Here is a 15,513-nt window from a genome sequence, read left to right as displayed (position 1 = left end):
CACAATCTATTGCCTGATCCAGACCTCCTCTGTCTCTCTATCTCACTGCACAGTTTTCCTTTGGTGTTTTGGTTGCCTTCTCCCCCCCAGTTTTGTTTCACATCAAGGAAATTAAGATTGCTCAATGTTACAAATAAAAGCCAAATTAGTCAGGATTTTTTTGCTACCCCACTTCTCCAGCAACATTCAGAGAAGATCATGCACAGAAAATACTGCCCATATAACAGCTCAGTTTCCTTTGGGTCACTTTAGAGTTTCAATCACAGGATCTGGCACTTAACATAAACTATGAGAATCCTTTGTGTAATTGCTCTACTTTCCTCCCTATGCCTCCTTCTCTTCCTGCTCATTAGAATTTAAGCCAGTCCCAAAAAATAACTGATATCGGCACAAAGGATGGGACAAGGGTGAGACAAGCTTAGTTTAAAGAGCTCAGATTACAATATTTTCTGATTTATGGTCATGCATTAATAGACCATTTCATTCCATAAAATAATGAGAATTTCTGGGTCCTTTAAGTTCAATAACTATTTCAGTATTTTTTTATTATTTAGAATATTGCTTAACTTCCACAAGAATAGCAAGTTCCTGATTTAAATTCTTATGCAGTGATATGCAACTCATCTCCCTGTTTTCCCAATTTTTCCAAGGATATTGGCCTAAACTAGTGATATCTACAACTCAACAGTTAAAAGAAAGTAACTCTACCTTTACTCACTGTTTCCCTTAATCTCAGTCTCCAGTAATCTCAACTCCAGCAAAGCCTATTCTCTCTCAAACGGGAACTTTATGCAGGAAAGAAAAAGGATGTAGGCAACAGACACAAGCTGAACACAGGAGGGACTCTCTGAACATTCACTGTGGGGCACTGACACAGGTCACCCAGAGAGGTTGTGGAGTCTCCATCACTGGAGATGTTTAGAAGCCATGTAGACATGTCCTTGGGCAGCCTGCTGTAGGTGAGCAGGGTGGGCTGGACAAGATGACCTCCAGGGGTCCCTTCTAGCCTCAATCATTCTGTGACTGAAGGAAAAATCCTCTAATGATCCAAGGAATTAATACCAATAAATTAATTACAAGAGTTACAAGTAAATGTAACACTGCAAGCTAAATTAAGAACACACATCTTGATAGAAATGTCAATAGCACAATTCTGGGAACTTTGTTGTGCATTATGCTGAGAGCATTATTTTCAGCCAGTCTAAAAATAAACTTTCCATAACAGGATTGTATCATAGCAGGAGAGATTCTCTGCCTAAAAGGGTGAATTAAGGATAGCTCAAAGTACCTACTTTAGCTTTTAAAAGTTGCCTTTTTTGTTTGTTTGCTAGCTTACATCAAGATCCATACTTTTTATATATATATATATTTAAGTATATTTATATATACACACATATCCCTATATATAATCTGTAACTACACCAATTACATTTCTCTGTTCCCTTAAAACACATCATTTTCCATAAACCAAACATATAATCCACATTAAAACAAACATATAGTCCATATCCTTTTTCAAGAGAAAAAAAAACCTCATAAATTTTTGGGCTATCATATCTATATTTATATTCACGGAAATATGCAATAGTGGAATCTGAAGATACACTCAAGGGAAGCTCATGGCATGTAACTTTAAGTTGCCATATTTAATGCGCCTGAGAAGTCTCATTTTGCTAGACAAAGGCAAGTGGGCTACTCCACAGAGAGACTGAGAATATTCAAATCAAGAGCTGACAACTTAAGCAGCATGAAATTGGGAATGCAAAGGCGGGTGGAAGGAACTACGCTTTGTCACATCTGTAACTTAGGATGATTAGAAGGAACATCTTTACTATCAGAACTGGAACAAAAAATGACTGCACTGTTCTGATGCTGACAGCACCAACATGGAGGGAATTTTTGTTCTGTCCTATATTCACGTTATGAGAGGGATTCAGTAAAACCACCTTGTGGGTACATCAACAACCGGCTAAATTAAATACTGTAGATTCCTGGTATTGATTAAAGCACTTTAACTCTTCTGACCAGATTCTTTCTTCTGTGTTTCAAATGGAGCAGCTCATTTTCCTGGGGTATCATTTGCTTTTATAAGAAAGCTGGAAAGTGCTAGTAAAAAGGATGACACACAAATCATGCATTATAGAATATAGAATATAAAGTGGCACAGCTGTAAAGGCACAAGAGAGTTACTAGATCTTCATCTACTGTGAAATCATTCAACCAGTGCTATTTAGGTGACAATCCTTACGTTCATTACCCACAGCAGACACTGAGGCCTGCAGGGCCCCATAGTCTCTAAAGATTAAAGGTGACAAAAGCATTTAGGAAAAAGGCTGGAATTACTGGATTTTGGGGAGCTGGTACATCTACTTTATTAGCTTCATCAGGGCAGAGTCTTGGTTTTGCCTTCCAAACACAGTACAGTAAAAGAGTACTGAAAACAATCATTAATCTTATGCATATGATTGAGGGCTAGAAGGAAGAAAATACTGCACTAAAATCATATATAAAATGTTTCTATTTACTTGGTTGTTACTAAGTTATGGCTACACTCTCAGCAATGTATGCAGATAAGACTCCCACTGCCTGTTATCACCAAAGACTGCATTATTAGGGTAGGGGTGCAATGTGGCACAGTGGTATAGTGAGCCTTCATGCTTCCAACTAGTATGTTGGCTTACTGCAGGCTCCTAAGGTTTATGCCTTGCATCACATTATCAGCTAAACCCCCACTATTTATTTAAATTACAATATTTTAACCTGGACCATTTGTCCTTTATAGCCCTTTAACAGAGACTGTAAGTTACCAAAATAGACTAAAATGTATATTGTAAATATTCGCTTTAGTTTTAGTCTTTGCTGGTCGAGAACTTGAGTTTTTGAGAGAAAGCCAACCAGTCCCATATCTCCATGCTGCTTCTTCTGCAGGTGACACCAGAACCTGAGCATCATCCTCACCAGGCTGTTTTTCCTTTACCTATATGAATAACTCGGGGAAATGGGAAAGCCCCACGTAAATGCTCCAATAATAGCAATCACTATTGTGTTCACATTCTGTTACCCTGTAATTCTATGTCAACCTGTAAGCACCGTTTTAGTGTTACACACACAGGCATCCCACTCAACTCCACTTCGAGGGTTCCCTGAGATCACACTTCAAGATCAGGAAGAAGGTTGTTTATTACTAACTGATAATCACTGTCAGAGACAGGCAGCTGAGACTTGGACTAGTTTAAGGCAGGATGAATAAATATCTCTATTCTTTCATTGTTCTTAATGTATTACTTTTGTTTACATCTGTCAAAATCCACATAATCCTTCAGAAGACATTTCTTCCAGTTAAGAGGTAATGGGCCTGATCCTTTATTGCATTACCAGTAATGAACTGCAGCTGACTCCTTTTCATAAACAGCATCTAAAAATCTGTCTCTCTAAATATACTGATATAAAAGCAGAAAGGCCATTTGGTGGAATTAAAACCTTTTGACGTAATGGAGCAGAAAATACTCTTCAAATTATGCTCCCTTCTGAAGGTAAGATTATCTTTACAAACAGCAGGGAGAACAATCTCTGCTAAAGCAAATCCGAGGGCATCCTGAGAGAGACAAGCTGAGAATCACCTAAATCCTCCCTTTGCTTTTGTGGTAACACTGAACATGGACATTCAATGAGCTCTTATCACTCCTTTTTGGGAAAGCATATTAAGGCTGGAAATGTTGTGCTACCCTAAGGATTGCTTTGATCTCATGGTGAGTCTGGATAAGAATACTCTTAACAATCATGACAACATCTTCTCTGTGTTGAAATAGGAAGCGATAACCCTAAAGAGGGCAAATTTAAACAAAAATATTCCTTGGCTAATGTGTTTGCAATGAGCTTAGAACAGGGTATTGCGGAAAGGAAACCAGAGGGCTTTTAAATAACAAGATCAGCTTGGGGGAGGACTGATTTATCTAATCCTTACTTTCTGCATCTGGGTCACTTTAAATAATCTGATGATTAAAATGTAGCTCCTCCTTTTGTGGGGTCCCGTAAACGAAGCAGCACTTCCAAGCACAACCTTAGCAGCTGACAGGGAACACATTCCACTCTAAACTCAGCGGCAACAGTTTTAAAAGTGAAGGGAATTATTTCCTTCTTAGTGACTCCAGGAGATGATAGATCCCTTACAGTTACCAGAATGAACTGTATTTCCTCATTTTATCTTTTACTTTTCTGCTCTTTGCACCTCAGTCACTTGACGCTTGTCAAATCCCTTCATCCTAGGAGGTGCAACTCTTTGCATGAGGCTAACTTTCTCTGACCCTGTTTAGAGGAGAGGAGGATCGGGATGCATCCATTCCATAAGGGATGCATGGTCACAACAGATCAGCATCATTGCCACAGGGACTCAGTTATTGAGATTCTGCAGTTTAAACCACGACAGAGATATACATATATTTTCTTCAGCACTACTTGTAGCAAAAGGCACTTTTAAGTGAGCCAATTGCACACTTGTCAAGTCCTAGGTGGAATTCTATGCTGAAGAGGAACCAGCAGCTTCTAGATCTCTGCCCATTTCTGGGTGTGCCCTCATTTAAGCATTTGCTTGCAACAAGCTCAGGGAAGATGTCAGCTCTCAAATGATATGCATGCAGGTGAAAGTGGAGTCATTCAATTAGTAATCACTGTGCAATTAGGTTTTGTATCAAAATAGAAATTACTTTTCTAAAAATAGCATCAATGACATATTAGTTACAGAGGAACAGACTTTCTAAAAGAGGAAAATGGACAAAGTAAGAGCTCTGAAGGCCAGCCATGAAACTGAAGGGCAAAGCAGAGTAATCGAACAGAAACACAAAATCCATAAAATCAAAGGCCCAAATGCTTAACAGCCTCAAATAGCACAGATGGGATTTGTAATCTCAGTGGTTACCATGTTTTTAATAGCATTTTCTGAGCTAATTCTGTTATTTCTCATTGTAAGGAACTACAGTGTGGTGTTTCAGATGTCACTGCTGGTAATTTCTGATAAAGGCCAGAGTTCATGCAATTTAATGAAGAGAAGGAAAAACAATAACTTTCTTTTATTTGTCAGATTATTGTCAGTGAAGAAATTTTGTCACTATGATAAATTGTCATCACTGGAAGTGAGAATGACCTTGAAAGATACCAAGTTCTTTAAAGAGGAAGTTATGGAGAAACCTGAGTAACTTCACTGGCATTAAATCACTAGCAACAAATCACATTTAGCAGGGGCCTAAAAAATAGTGTGAAATAACAGAGATATCAAGGAGAGAATGTAATATACCCTTAATAGCAACAACAGTTCCTGAAAGATTTCAGAATGAAAGTACAGCATCTGTTTTTAAAAATGTAATTGAGAAAAAAAAATGTAAGAAAGAGAAACAGCATTTCAGTCATAGCTTCTCACTTTAAAATTCAATTTTACCTTTACATTCATATTTTTATTAATTTCTGAGGCAAAGAAGCCATTCAGAACCTCAGCCTTCCCTAAATCCTGTGTAGCCAGTTCTCCCGAAAGCTTCCAGAGGGGGCCTACATTGTCCCTAATTTGTTTTTTTTTAGCCACTACATACCTATAAAATCCCTTCCTGTTATCTTTATCATCCCTTGCCAAGTTTAATTCTAACTGGGCTTTAGCTTTCCTAACCCAGTTCCTAGCTTCCTGCACAACATCCCTATATTCATCTCACACTGCCTGTCCTTGCTTCCACCTTTTATAAGCCTCTTTTTTCCTTCAGATTTTCCTCAGCAGCTCCTTATCCATCCCAGGGGGTCTCCTGTCCCTCCTGCTGCACTTCCTTCTATTTGGGATACAACACTCCTGAGCCTGTAGCAGGTGATCCTTGAATATTAACCAACAGTCTTGGGCCCCCCTGCCCTCTAGGGCTATATCCCATGGAACCTTGCTAAGCAGGTTCCTGAAGAGGCAAAGTCTGCTCTTCTGAAGTCCAGGGCAGTGAGCTTGCTGCACACTCTTCTCACTGTCCTGAGGACCTCGAATTCAACCATCTCGTGATCACTGCACTCAAGGCTGCCCTGGAGAGACACATTTCCAACGAGCCCTTCCCTGTTGGTGAGCACGAGGTCAAGCAGGACACCTCTCCTCGTCAGCTCCTTTATTGCTTGCAGAAGGAAGTTGTCTTCCACACAATCGAGGAACCTCCTGGATTGCTTGTGCCAGGTTGTACCATCGCTGCAACAGATGTCAGGGTGGTTGAAGTCCCCCATGAGATCAAGGGCCTGCGAGTGTGAGGCTGTTCCTATTTGTCTGTAGAGTCCTTCATCCACAGTTTCCACATGGTCGGGCAGTCTGTAACATCCCCACAGTAATGTCTCCCATCTCTGTTCTTACTTTAACCCTGACCCACAAACTCTCTGTTGACTGCTCACCTGTCCCCAGACAGAGTTCCATACTCTCCAGCCTATCCCTAACATAAAGGGCAACTCCCCACAAAAAAAAAACCTTAGTATTTGAGTATTGAAGCATATTCTGCTCATTCTCTCTTCCTATTTCTATCTAATTTTCTTTTTTGACAAACTCTAGTTAGGCATGCCTGAATATTTCTGGATCTTTTATCATAAATCACATTCTCTATTTTATTAATTTTGAAGTTTGTTTTCCTTCTCTTTATTGTTCTAATGTTTATTTTCCATGATGATATATGTGTTTCTTGAGTATATTTATGCTATCATGAGTAGAAAGGCAGCATTCATTATCCTCATTCCATTCATGAAGCATAAAGAAATTACTTTTTTGTTTTATTTTCTAAGGAAAGCAGCTGGCGAAACAGAATTAGAACCAAAATCTTAGGAGTCTGCTCCAAACCCTAACTAAAGAATTACATCCTTTCCACCCATCATATAAACAACATATGTTCATTCACATCCAAACTACTAGTTACGTGGGAACACGTATGTGAGTGCTAACACAAATACTTTTCAGAGTGCTGAACACTGAATAAAAACTACCTAAGTACATTTAATATTTGCCAAAACCGAGACAGATCCAGGTCCAAATGTCAGAGAGGTCTCTACCAGGGACAACATCCACTGGAAATGCTTCCTCAGCAGCAAGAGCCTCTGAACATCTCCTGCCTGAAGCAGCTATTGCCCACCTCTTCTGGAACAGATACCCAGAAAGACACAACCCATTGCCACTACAGCTGGATCACGTTGCATGAAGGACTCACCCTCCCATTCAAGTCAACAAGATCTGTTTTATTAAGACAACATGGCATAAAGCCAGGTCATAGATATCACAGTGCTTGCAAGTCAGACTTCCTGGAGGCAACAAGGGAGCACTACTGGAGAAAAAATGTTCTCCATTAGATTGATTAAATCAACTCAGGTAGCAAATATCAGTTAAGAGGGACTATGTACATCACACAGAATATCCAGTGCAAAAAACAGGTGTATTTAAAACTAGAATACTACATAAAATTGGCCACACTGAATGGGGCTTGGAGCAATCTGGTCTAGTGGAAGGTGTTCCAGGCCAGGGCAGGTGAGGTTGGAACCATATGACCTCTCAAGTTCCTTCCGACCCAAACCAGTCTGTGATTCTATGGTAAAACAATACCTGTGAAAACCAGTTCCAATTCTAGTACAATTTATTTTCTTTTTTCATTCATTTTTCTTAATTTATTAAGAAAAAAACTTTTATGAACACTTTTTTTTTAGTGCTAATGCTTGATGGGAGTATCATTTTACAACACATTCTTTTAGCATGTCAAAATCCTAACATTAAAGACATTATCTTCTTATACATATGAAAATGCTGATGAAGGTTTGAAGAAGTCATACAGCAATGTCATTACAAAAGGAGTTTGCTAATTTTTTGAGTAATGGAATTACAACATTTCCTATCTTTAATAGAAGTAGAGCATGAGGAGTGTTTAACCATCAGAGAAGCTCTTTAGCTGTTGCTTTGAGGTGAAAAGCATAATAAAGAAAATACTTTCAAAATCTTGGAGTTGGGCATCTTAAAGATATTTTCAATCTCTCTTTCTCTTACCCTAAAATGTAATGAAGGTACAGACAAACATCCATTTTATAAACCTTTTTGTTCACTTCTTGCTCTCTGCTTTACACTGTCCATCATGGATTTGTAACATCAAACAGCAAAAAGACCCTCCAGGTCCCAGTTTCTCAAGCCTGGGCAAGCAAAATGTGGTGCCAACCAGACTCAGGATGGACTCTGATAAATCAAAGACCTTTACCAACTTGTCCGTGTTCCTAATGCTCAGGGAATGTGCTATAGAATAGCACTGAGAAAAGCATCTCACACAGGCCCAGCTATCCATCCTGACACTTTCTGCAACCAAGGCAGTGCCTACCTGCACTGTTAAATCCAATCACTCTCTTGTTCTGCTCATGTACCTGCAGAGATTAAGCTAAGAGCCATCATCTTGCCTACAGACACAAAGTGCTAGGAGAATTTAAGTTTGAAATTAATCAACCCCTGAAGAGTGACTTTTCTCCTTGTCTTAGTTTACACCATTACTACAGAAATGGTATCTGTAGTCACTGAATGTTGCACTAGGACTTGGTTAGAACACTGTTAGCTCCATGATTTACTTGAAGAATGTCACAAGCTGACTAGATGCTTCAGAAAGATGTAGGTTCTTTATCACATATAGTCTTCATCTGTACCATATGGTCAGCTCCTCATAGGTGCAGTTGCCATTGTTAAGGTAGCATTTACAAACACTGACCTAATTATTCCTTTGATAAATTATTCCTAATCCTAAACAGAGGAAATAATAAATCTCAAATATGCATTAGGATAATGTGGTAAGCTATTCCATGGTGCTAATAGTGTGTCTGTTTGATAGGGCAGAGGAGATAGAGACAGTTAGCTTGAAAAATTGACATTCGTGGCCCAGAGGAGGCCACAAAGATGCTCTGAGGGCTGGAGCACCTCTCCTATGAAGACAGGATGAGACATTTGGGCTTGTTCAGCCTGGAGAGGAGAAGGGTCCAGGGAGGCCTTGTAACAGTTTTCCACTGCCTAAAGGGGCTACAAGAAAGCTGGAAAGGGACTTTTTATAAGAGGACAAGAGGGAATGGCTTTAAACTGACAGAAGAGAGATGTAGACTATGAGGAGATGTAGATGTATTAGGAGGAAGTTCTTCCCTGTGAGGGTGGTGAGGCCCTGGCACACAGGGTGCTCAGAGAAGCTGTGTCTGCCCCATCCCCAGCAGTGTTCAAGGCCAGGCTGGATGGGGATTGGAGCAACCTGCTCTAGCTGTGTCTCTGCACACCACAGGGGTTGGAACTGGATGAGCTTTAAGGTCCCTTCCAACCCAAACCAGTCTGGGATCCTATGAGAACAAACCATCATCTAGCTAGTTTACGTTATGTTGTTCACTGCAACTCCAGCACATGTCCTTTCCAGCTCTGAAACCACAGCAGGCAGCCAGCTGCCACTGCAGCCTCCCTGAAACCAGGGACAGAACTGGTCATCAGTCAGTCCCTGCAACACCACTCTCTCCGGTCCATTTGGGAAGACCAGACAAGATTCCTATCAGTGGGAATAACAGGGCTGTCAATTGGTTTGCCTGCCAGGATAAGGTGAAATTCCACAATTCAAATGCATGTTCCAAACTTTAGAGTTCTTTCTGATCGCTTAAAGAAAGTGTTCAGAATCCTCTCTGCAACGTTTTAGCCAACAAATTACCATGAAAAGCAATTGTATCAATCAAGTCTTCAACAAGCTGTCTCCTTTATTACAATTTGAAGCATTTTAGAGATTCCTAGTGTGCTTTAATAAATTCTCAGAAATAACAACAATGCGAGTTTCTGTATCAATGGTATATAGTTACTTGTTATTTACTTTTATTCTACTTACCAGTGAATGCTCCATAAGCATCAATTTGATTGATTTGTCAGGCTTGGACCTTTGGAATCACTGAATAGCATCTCAGATCTATCCTATAAAATCTCACCAAGTAACATTTAGAAGAGAGAAGAGAAAATGGCATCATACCTGAGACTGTGCATTAATATTGGCTCCTTCCTTCACCAGAACCTTGACAACTTCAGCTTGGCCTGCTAAGGATGCAATGTGCAGGGCTGTATTCCCCTTCTGTTATAGGGAGGAAAAGAAGAAAAACCATGACCCCTTCTTCAGGAATTATTTCAACCAGCAGTTCTTTATAACACTCATTTTTTCAGCACAATTATACCTGACAGTTCCACAATATTCCATTAACATTACACAGATAGGACTGGGAGCCACATCCACTAAGATGTCTTAAATGGCTGTGAAACAATAACATCCTAGCATAACTTTTCTGGGAAGTTATAGAATGGGACTGTGGCATAGGACAAACTTCTAGGTAAAGTTTAGTCCAGGCTAGCAGGGTTTTCTTCATTCAGGTCCAGAGATCATGCCCTGCAGAAGGCAGCTGAAATCTGAAAGTCCTAAAATACAAGCTGTCAATCACACATAAAGTGAGATTTCCCAGCACAAGACCCAAAAGAAAGATCTGACTTCTAAGTAACAGAAATCAGCCTCTTAAATGCAGAAGGTAAATCCTTTTTCATTTTCTCTAATAGGCATAAAAAGAAAATGCATCTTCTTCAACTGTTTTAACTTTAAGAGATACACTGCACAATAATCTCGCACAAAACAGCATCAGACCACTGCTTTACTAAGAGCCTTGTATTTTGTCCAGGCCAACCTCTCATCCTGGGAGCACTATTTAATTGGCTTAATTAAAGAATCAAGGTTCTTAAAACAAGACCACACCCCAAAAGACCTATCTAGAATCTGATGGTTCTACCAACAGCTTCTCTGAGTGGGGCTTAAGGATGTTTTTGAAGGAGGGAACTTCTGGTTTTCCATCAGTGATGAAGATCACAGGTTCAGCAAGAAGCCCTCTGAGCTAAGGACCAAGCGCTAACCTTGTTGGAGATGCTGTGCATCAGAAATCATAACACAAAACAAGTATAAGAGAGCACCACAGGCGCACAGTGATGGTAACTAAACACAAAGGCTGAGCACGGCCACCCAACCTAGACACTAGGGGTCCAACTTTCATGGATTTGAAAACATCTAATATTTTGAGTTATATTCACTCCCTCTCTAATGGGGACCTATCATTGCACATAATGAAAACTATGGCATTAGTAAATCTTTTCATGCTTCCCCTGTAAAAAGATAGCATAAATAATAATCTTTGCATCTTCATTTACCACCCATGAGCTTCAGCAAAGAACACAGACTCACAGGCCACAATAGAAGTCACAGGTTAAATATCAGTGAGGTATCTTATTTCAAACAACCAATTTCTCCCAAGTATTTGACTTTTCCTTCTTGTGACTAAACTTACAGGCAGACAGGAATTACCTTGGTGGCAGAATCCACAGCTGACCCTCTTTCCAGTAATTCTTGTACCAGTCCCACATGGCCTTCTTTAGCTGCCAGGTGCAGAGCATTGAGTCCATTCTGTAAGCACAAGGGCCATATCCATTATAAATATCAGTTCTGAAGATACACATTCCTACTTTACCCTGGTATAAGAAGAAGATTAGTAGCTGGATTACTATTACATCTCTTAGCTGACTATCTACATAAGTCAGATATTTCAGACTCAGTTATTTAAGCCAAGGCACAGTGTAGCAAAACTCCTCAATGACATTTTTCTCATAGCAACAAAGACATCAAAAAGCACATTTTGCAAGTATCCATAGGAGATTCCTTCCTTTTGGATAATTTACATTTCCCCACACTACCAGCTTGGCTATGTCCATGAGCGTTTATCTTCCTTCTCTTTACTGTAACCTTACCTAGCTCCACTGAGGTATTACCAACACAGAGAAATCACAAGGCTTAGCCAAGTTTACACATAAATGTATCTATTCAAGCAGGATTATTCCAGGCTAAAGTAGCTGTCTTGAACTCTGGATTCTCCTCCTCTCCTTTGGGATAACTGATAACAAACAGCAAACCAGAAGCACGAGTAGACCAAAATGGTTGCTGGTTAGACACGGCTTGCAAATAGTATTGATCCTTGACTTACTACCTCAGCTGGTTTCTGATGAGCAAGTCATCACTAAACTTTGAGGTTACAGTATCTCATTCAAAAACAAAGAGAAAATTAAGAAAGAGCTATGGTTTTCCAAAAAAAAAGCAGTTTTTTAGCATCCCCTTTCACATTAAGTAGAATCAGGATACTTTATCTCTTACAAATCGCAGCCACGTAAACCATACCTAGTAACCCTAAGTATACCCAGGTATACCCTTCCTAGCATCCCTATTCCACTCAAGGGGCAGTCTGCTGTAGCTGAATTGCCAATCTATTTTTCACGGTCCTGCAGTATTTTTCAAGGCACATCAGGCAGGTGACAGCAACAGATCCTGCCATTGCCCTCAAACATTCTCCTCTTTTCCATATTGCAAGCATCATAAGTGATACTCAGGTAGCTAAGTAACTTGCAGCAAACTTAGCACAACGTAACCTTTATCACTTTGTCTCTACGCATTTCATAGTCATTTACTTTGTAAAGTAAACAAGCATGTTTCTGGTCTCTTATTTGTCCATCCAGAGGCTGCTCAAGCTTGTAATTCCCAGCATGATCTCAAAGCACTCAGCACTTCACAGGAGGCACTGAAGGGGAGTGGGGCTGCAGACACAGGAATCTAATGCATTTCTGAAGTAACACCACTGACTTTTACATTTGTGTAAGCAGCACAGGAAGACTATGAGCTGAAAGAAGGCTACATTCATACCCTGCCAAAAGAAGAATACCCTAATGCTGCCTTATAGTTAGGAAACGTCAATGGGAAATCTGGTTTCAAATCCCATTCTGTGGGTAAAGCAGCAGCAACCAGATCTTACTTATTCCAGAGGAACACTTTTGCTTCCGAGCTACAGAGGCAAGAGGTAGCAATAGTGCCATGCCCTGAACTAAGGGTAAGCTCTTAGCCAAAATTATGTGGTGAGGTTGACCATAATCATTGAGATGAGGAACACTGCACATGTTAGTGGATTTCTGTAGACTGAAAACATCTCAGAAGGCTCTAATTTTCCTTGGTTTTTAATCTCAGCTGAGTATCATATAACCATCATTGCTACCTACAGTGGTAGGTAGCTTTGAAATAGTATTTTGTGGGAAACACACCAAGTTTTTCTCACTGCTTGAGGAAAAAGACCTTGTCTTGTATCTAATCTCGTCAGTTCAGTCATCAACATTTTCTATGAGTATGAAGGGTAACACTGACTCCTTACACTTTTACACAGCTGATGTATTGCTGCTAATGTATTATTAATTGTATTAATGACATGCCATTAACGCTTTTCACCCTTTGTGACCAGACTGAAGTCCACAAACAGCAGAGACTGTCCCAGTGCTTAATCATTAGCAAGCTCTTGTAATACCTGTATACATACCTCTAAGACACATATCTAGTAATACCAGATTAAGCAGCTGAAAGCTAATATTGTTAAGTTTCTTTGCAATGTATGACTGTCTACATTCATTAAAACAAAGATAAAATGAATACATGAGGTCAAATAAAAAGGCTATGGGAAGCAACTACAGCCTAAATACAGCTCCTACTGTAGACATTCAAATTCTGTAACTCCTTTCATAAAGTAAGCTGGGGCAAGCAGAAGCAAACGCTGCACTTTACATGTTGAGGGCCAGAGCAACTGAAGTCTTAAACCAAGCTTTGTTCCTCCATAATCAGAACCAATGCTGCAATTATTTCCCACATGGCTGATCCCTGCTATTTATGATGATGGAAACTCAGATTTAATCAATGCAACTCCCCCGTTCCCATCAACTAGATTCTTGTTGTTTAGAACAACAAAGACTTCTGCACTTGCCTTTTTCTCTCCCATGCCTACCAAAAAGTTGGGAGGGGGGGAGATGAAATTAGTTGTCAGCCAAACAAAACTGTATAGCACAGGGACTGCTCCTGCCCACAAAGCATACATATACCATAACTACATTACTTTTAGAGGCTCATCTGTAATTCTGACTCTTATAAGAGAACATAATACAAAGCCTTTCAAACCTGACTCAAGGGTTTCCCTGCAGAGCCCAATTCCCTCACTTCTTTTTCTCCTCTACCACTGAGCTAGTTGTATCAGCATTTTATAACCCATAGAGTGCTACAAATGTGCACACATTCCACTGCTGTTCACAGCATTGTCACCCTGCATATTTTCACTACACCAGAAAAGATCACAGATTTCTTGTACATCACTGAAACCACCAGTTTACAGCCAGAATACAGGCACTGAACTTCACTGCTATTGTCTGAGAATCACACAAGGAAGTACCTGTTACTTCTGCCTTTGCCTTCAGTTGCCTCATGGAGTGATCTTCATGGAATGAAAGTTCTTCAGCTGCTACCTGGTTTGATATCAATCCTGCTGTGCCATTTACTCCTTATGGGACATCAACCAGATTACTGTTACTTCCAGCAGCAGTAATGGCTTATTCCTGCCTAGCCCTGTTATGCCAAAGCAAACTGATACGGTGGAAAGACAAATTCTTGGCTGAGTATCAGATGAACCTATAGTTCAAAGAACATTTTAAACCAGCAAAATCAGCACTGCTACCAGAAATGCTTCTGCTTCTCCTGTACTGTATGCATGTCTATCCCCTGCAGCTCAGGTCCCTCAATCACTTGTTCTGAAGCTGCACATGTACTTCTGACAGCGCAGTCTGACCACCAAGCCAGGGCACAAAATACAGCCCCAGCAGCTGTCTAGCATTGCCACAGCTTCACTAAGAAGCTGTATAGCAAAGCTTGCAATATGGGCACAGTGGGAGTTTTCACACCCTCTCCTCCAAGCTCAGCTGTGACAGGTACAGACCATAACCCGGTGGTCCTAGAAAGCTTTATCCACCTTTTCCTGGTGAGGCTTAGTGAGATGTATAAGGAACACAAAAATGTGTAGATGGAGGAAAGAAACTGCTTGAAGGAAGTGGGTAAAAAAATCTTTAAGCACGTAAATATTTGCTTGTGTTACTGTAGTATATACTGGTCTATTATCTATTATAGCATACATCTGTTTTGTTAATGTCCCAGCATTCTCTTGAAGCATGAAATGTAACACACTTTGACCAAGTTCCCTCAGCTGATGCTGTGTTCACAGGCTTTTATAGATAGATAGATAGATAGATAGATAGATAGATAGATAGATAGATAATTGATGGCTTGGCTTTGTGAGTGAAGATTTTGGGAAGGGCTTTAACCACACTTACTACAAGCACGATGACCGAGGGCGAGTGGGATCTGCAAATCTGGTTGGAAAGGGTGCTTGGGCAATCAGGAAGTGTCCAAACAGGACTGACATCTATATACACTAACAGGCCAAGAGCAAAGTTACAAGCACCATAAAAATTAAGACGTTATTGTGACTAACTCTGCATGGTTGTGCTAACTCCTTTACATGTTCTGCTAGAACTTAGAAGGCATCTGCACTCACAAGCAGAGCCAGAGACTAAAAAGCAGCATCACAGCCTTTGTTAAGGTCAAATACTTT

At 40.1% G+C, this 15,513-nt stretch overlaps 1 protein-coding gene across 1 annotated transcript in view; it reads right to left on the bottom strand.

The window, feature by feature from the left end:
* Positions 1 to 15,513, bottom strand: part of LOC101873589 (ankyrin-2) — a 263,057-nt gene that overhangs the window by 113,704 nt on the left and 133,840 nt on the right. The window contains exons 3-4 of the mRNA XM_034064591.1: positions 11,361 to 11,459; positions 9,996 to 10,094 (exon numbers count right to left, since the gene is read on the bottom strand). Coding sequence (XP_033920482.1) covers positions 9,996 to 10,094; positions 11,361 to 11,459 — 198 coding nt within the window. The remainder of the gene's footprint in view (positions 1 to 9,995; positions 10,095 to 11,360; positions 11,460 to 15,513) is intronic.

The sequence above is a fragment of the Melopsittacus undulatus genome, chromosome 7 (genome assembly GCF_012275295.1).
Source record: "Melopsittacus undulatus isolate bMelUnd1 chromosome 7, bMelUnd1.mat.Z, whole genome shotgun sequence".
Lineage (NCBI taxonomy): Eukaryota > Metazoa > Chordata > Aves > Psittaciformes > Psittaculidae > Melopsittacus > Melopsittacus undulatus.
The sequence above is the reverse complement of the archived record's forward strand: the minus strand, read 5'-3'. Positions and strand labels throughout refer to the sequence as shown.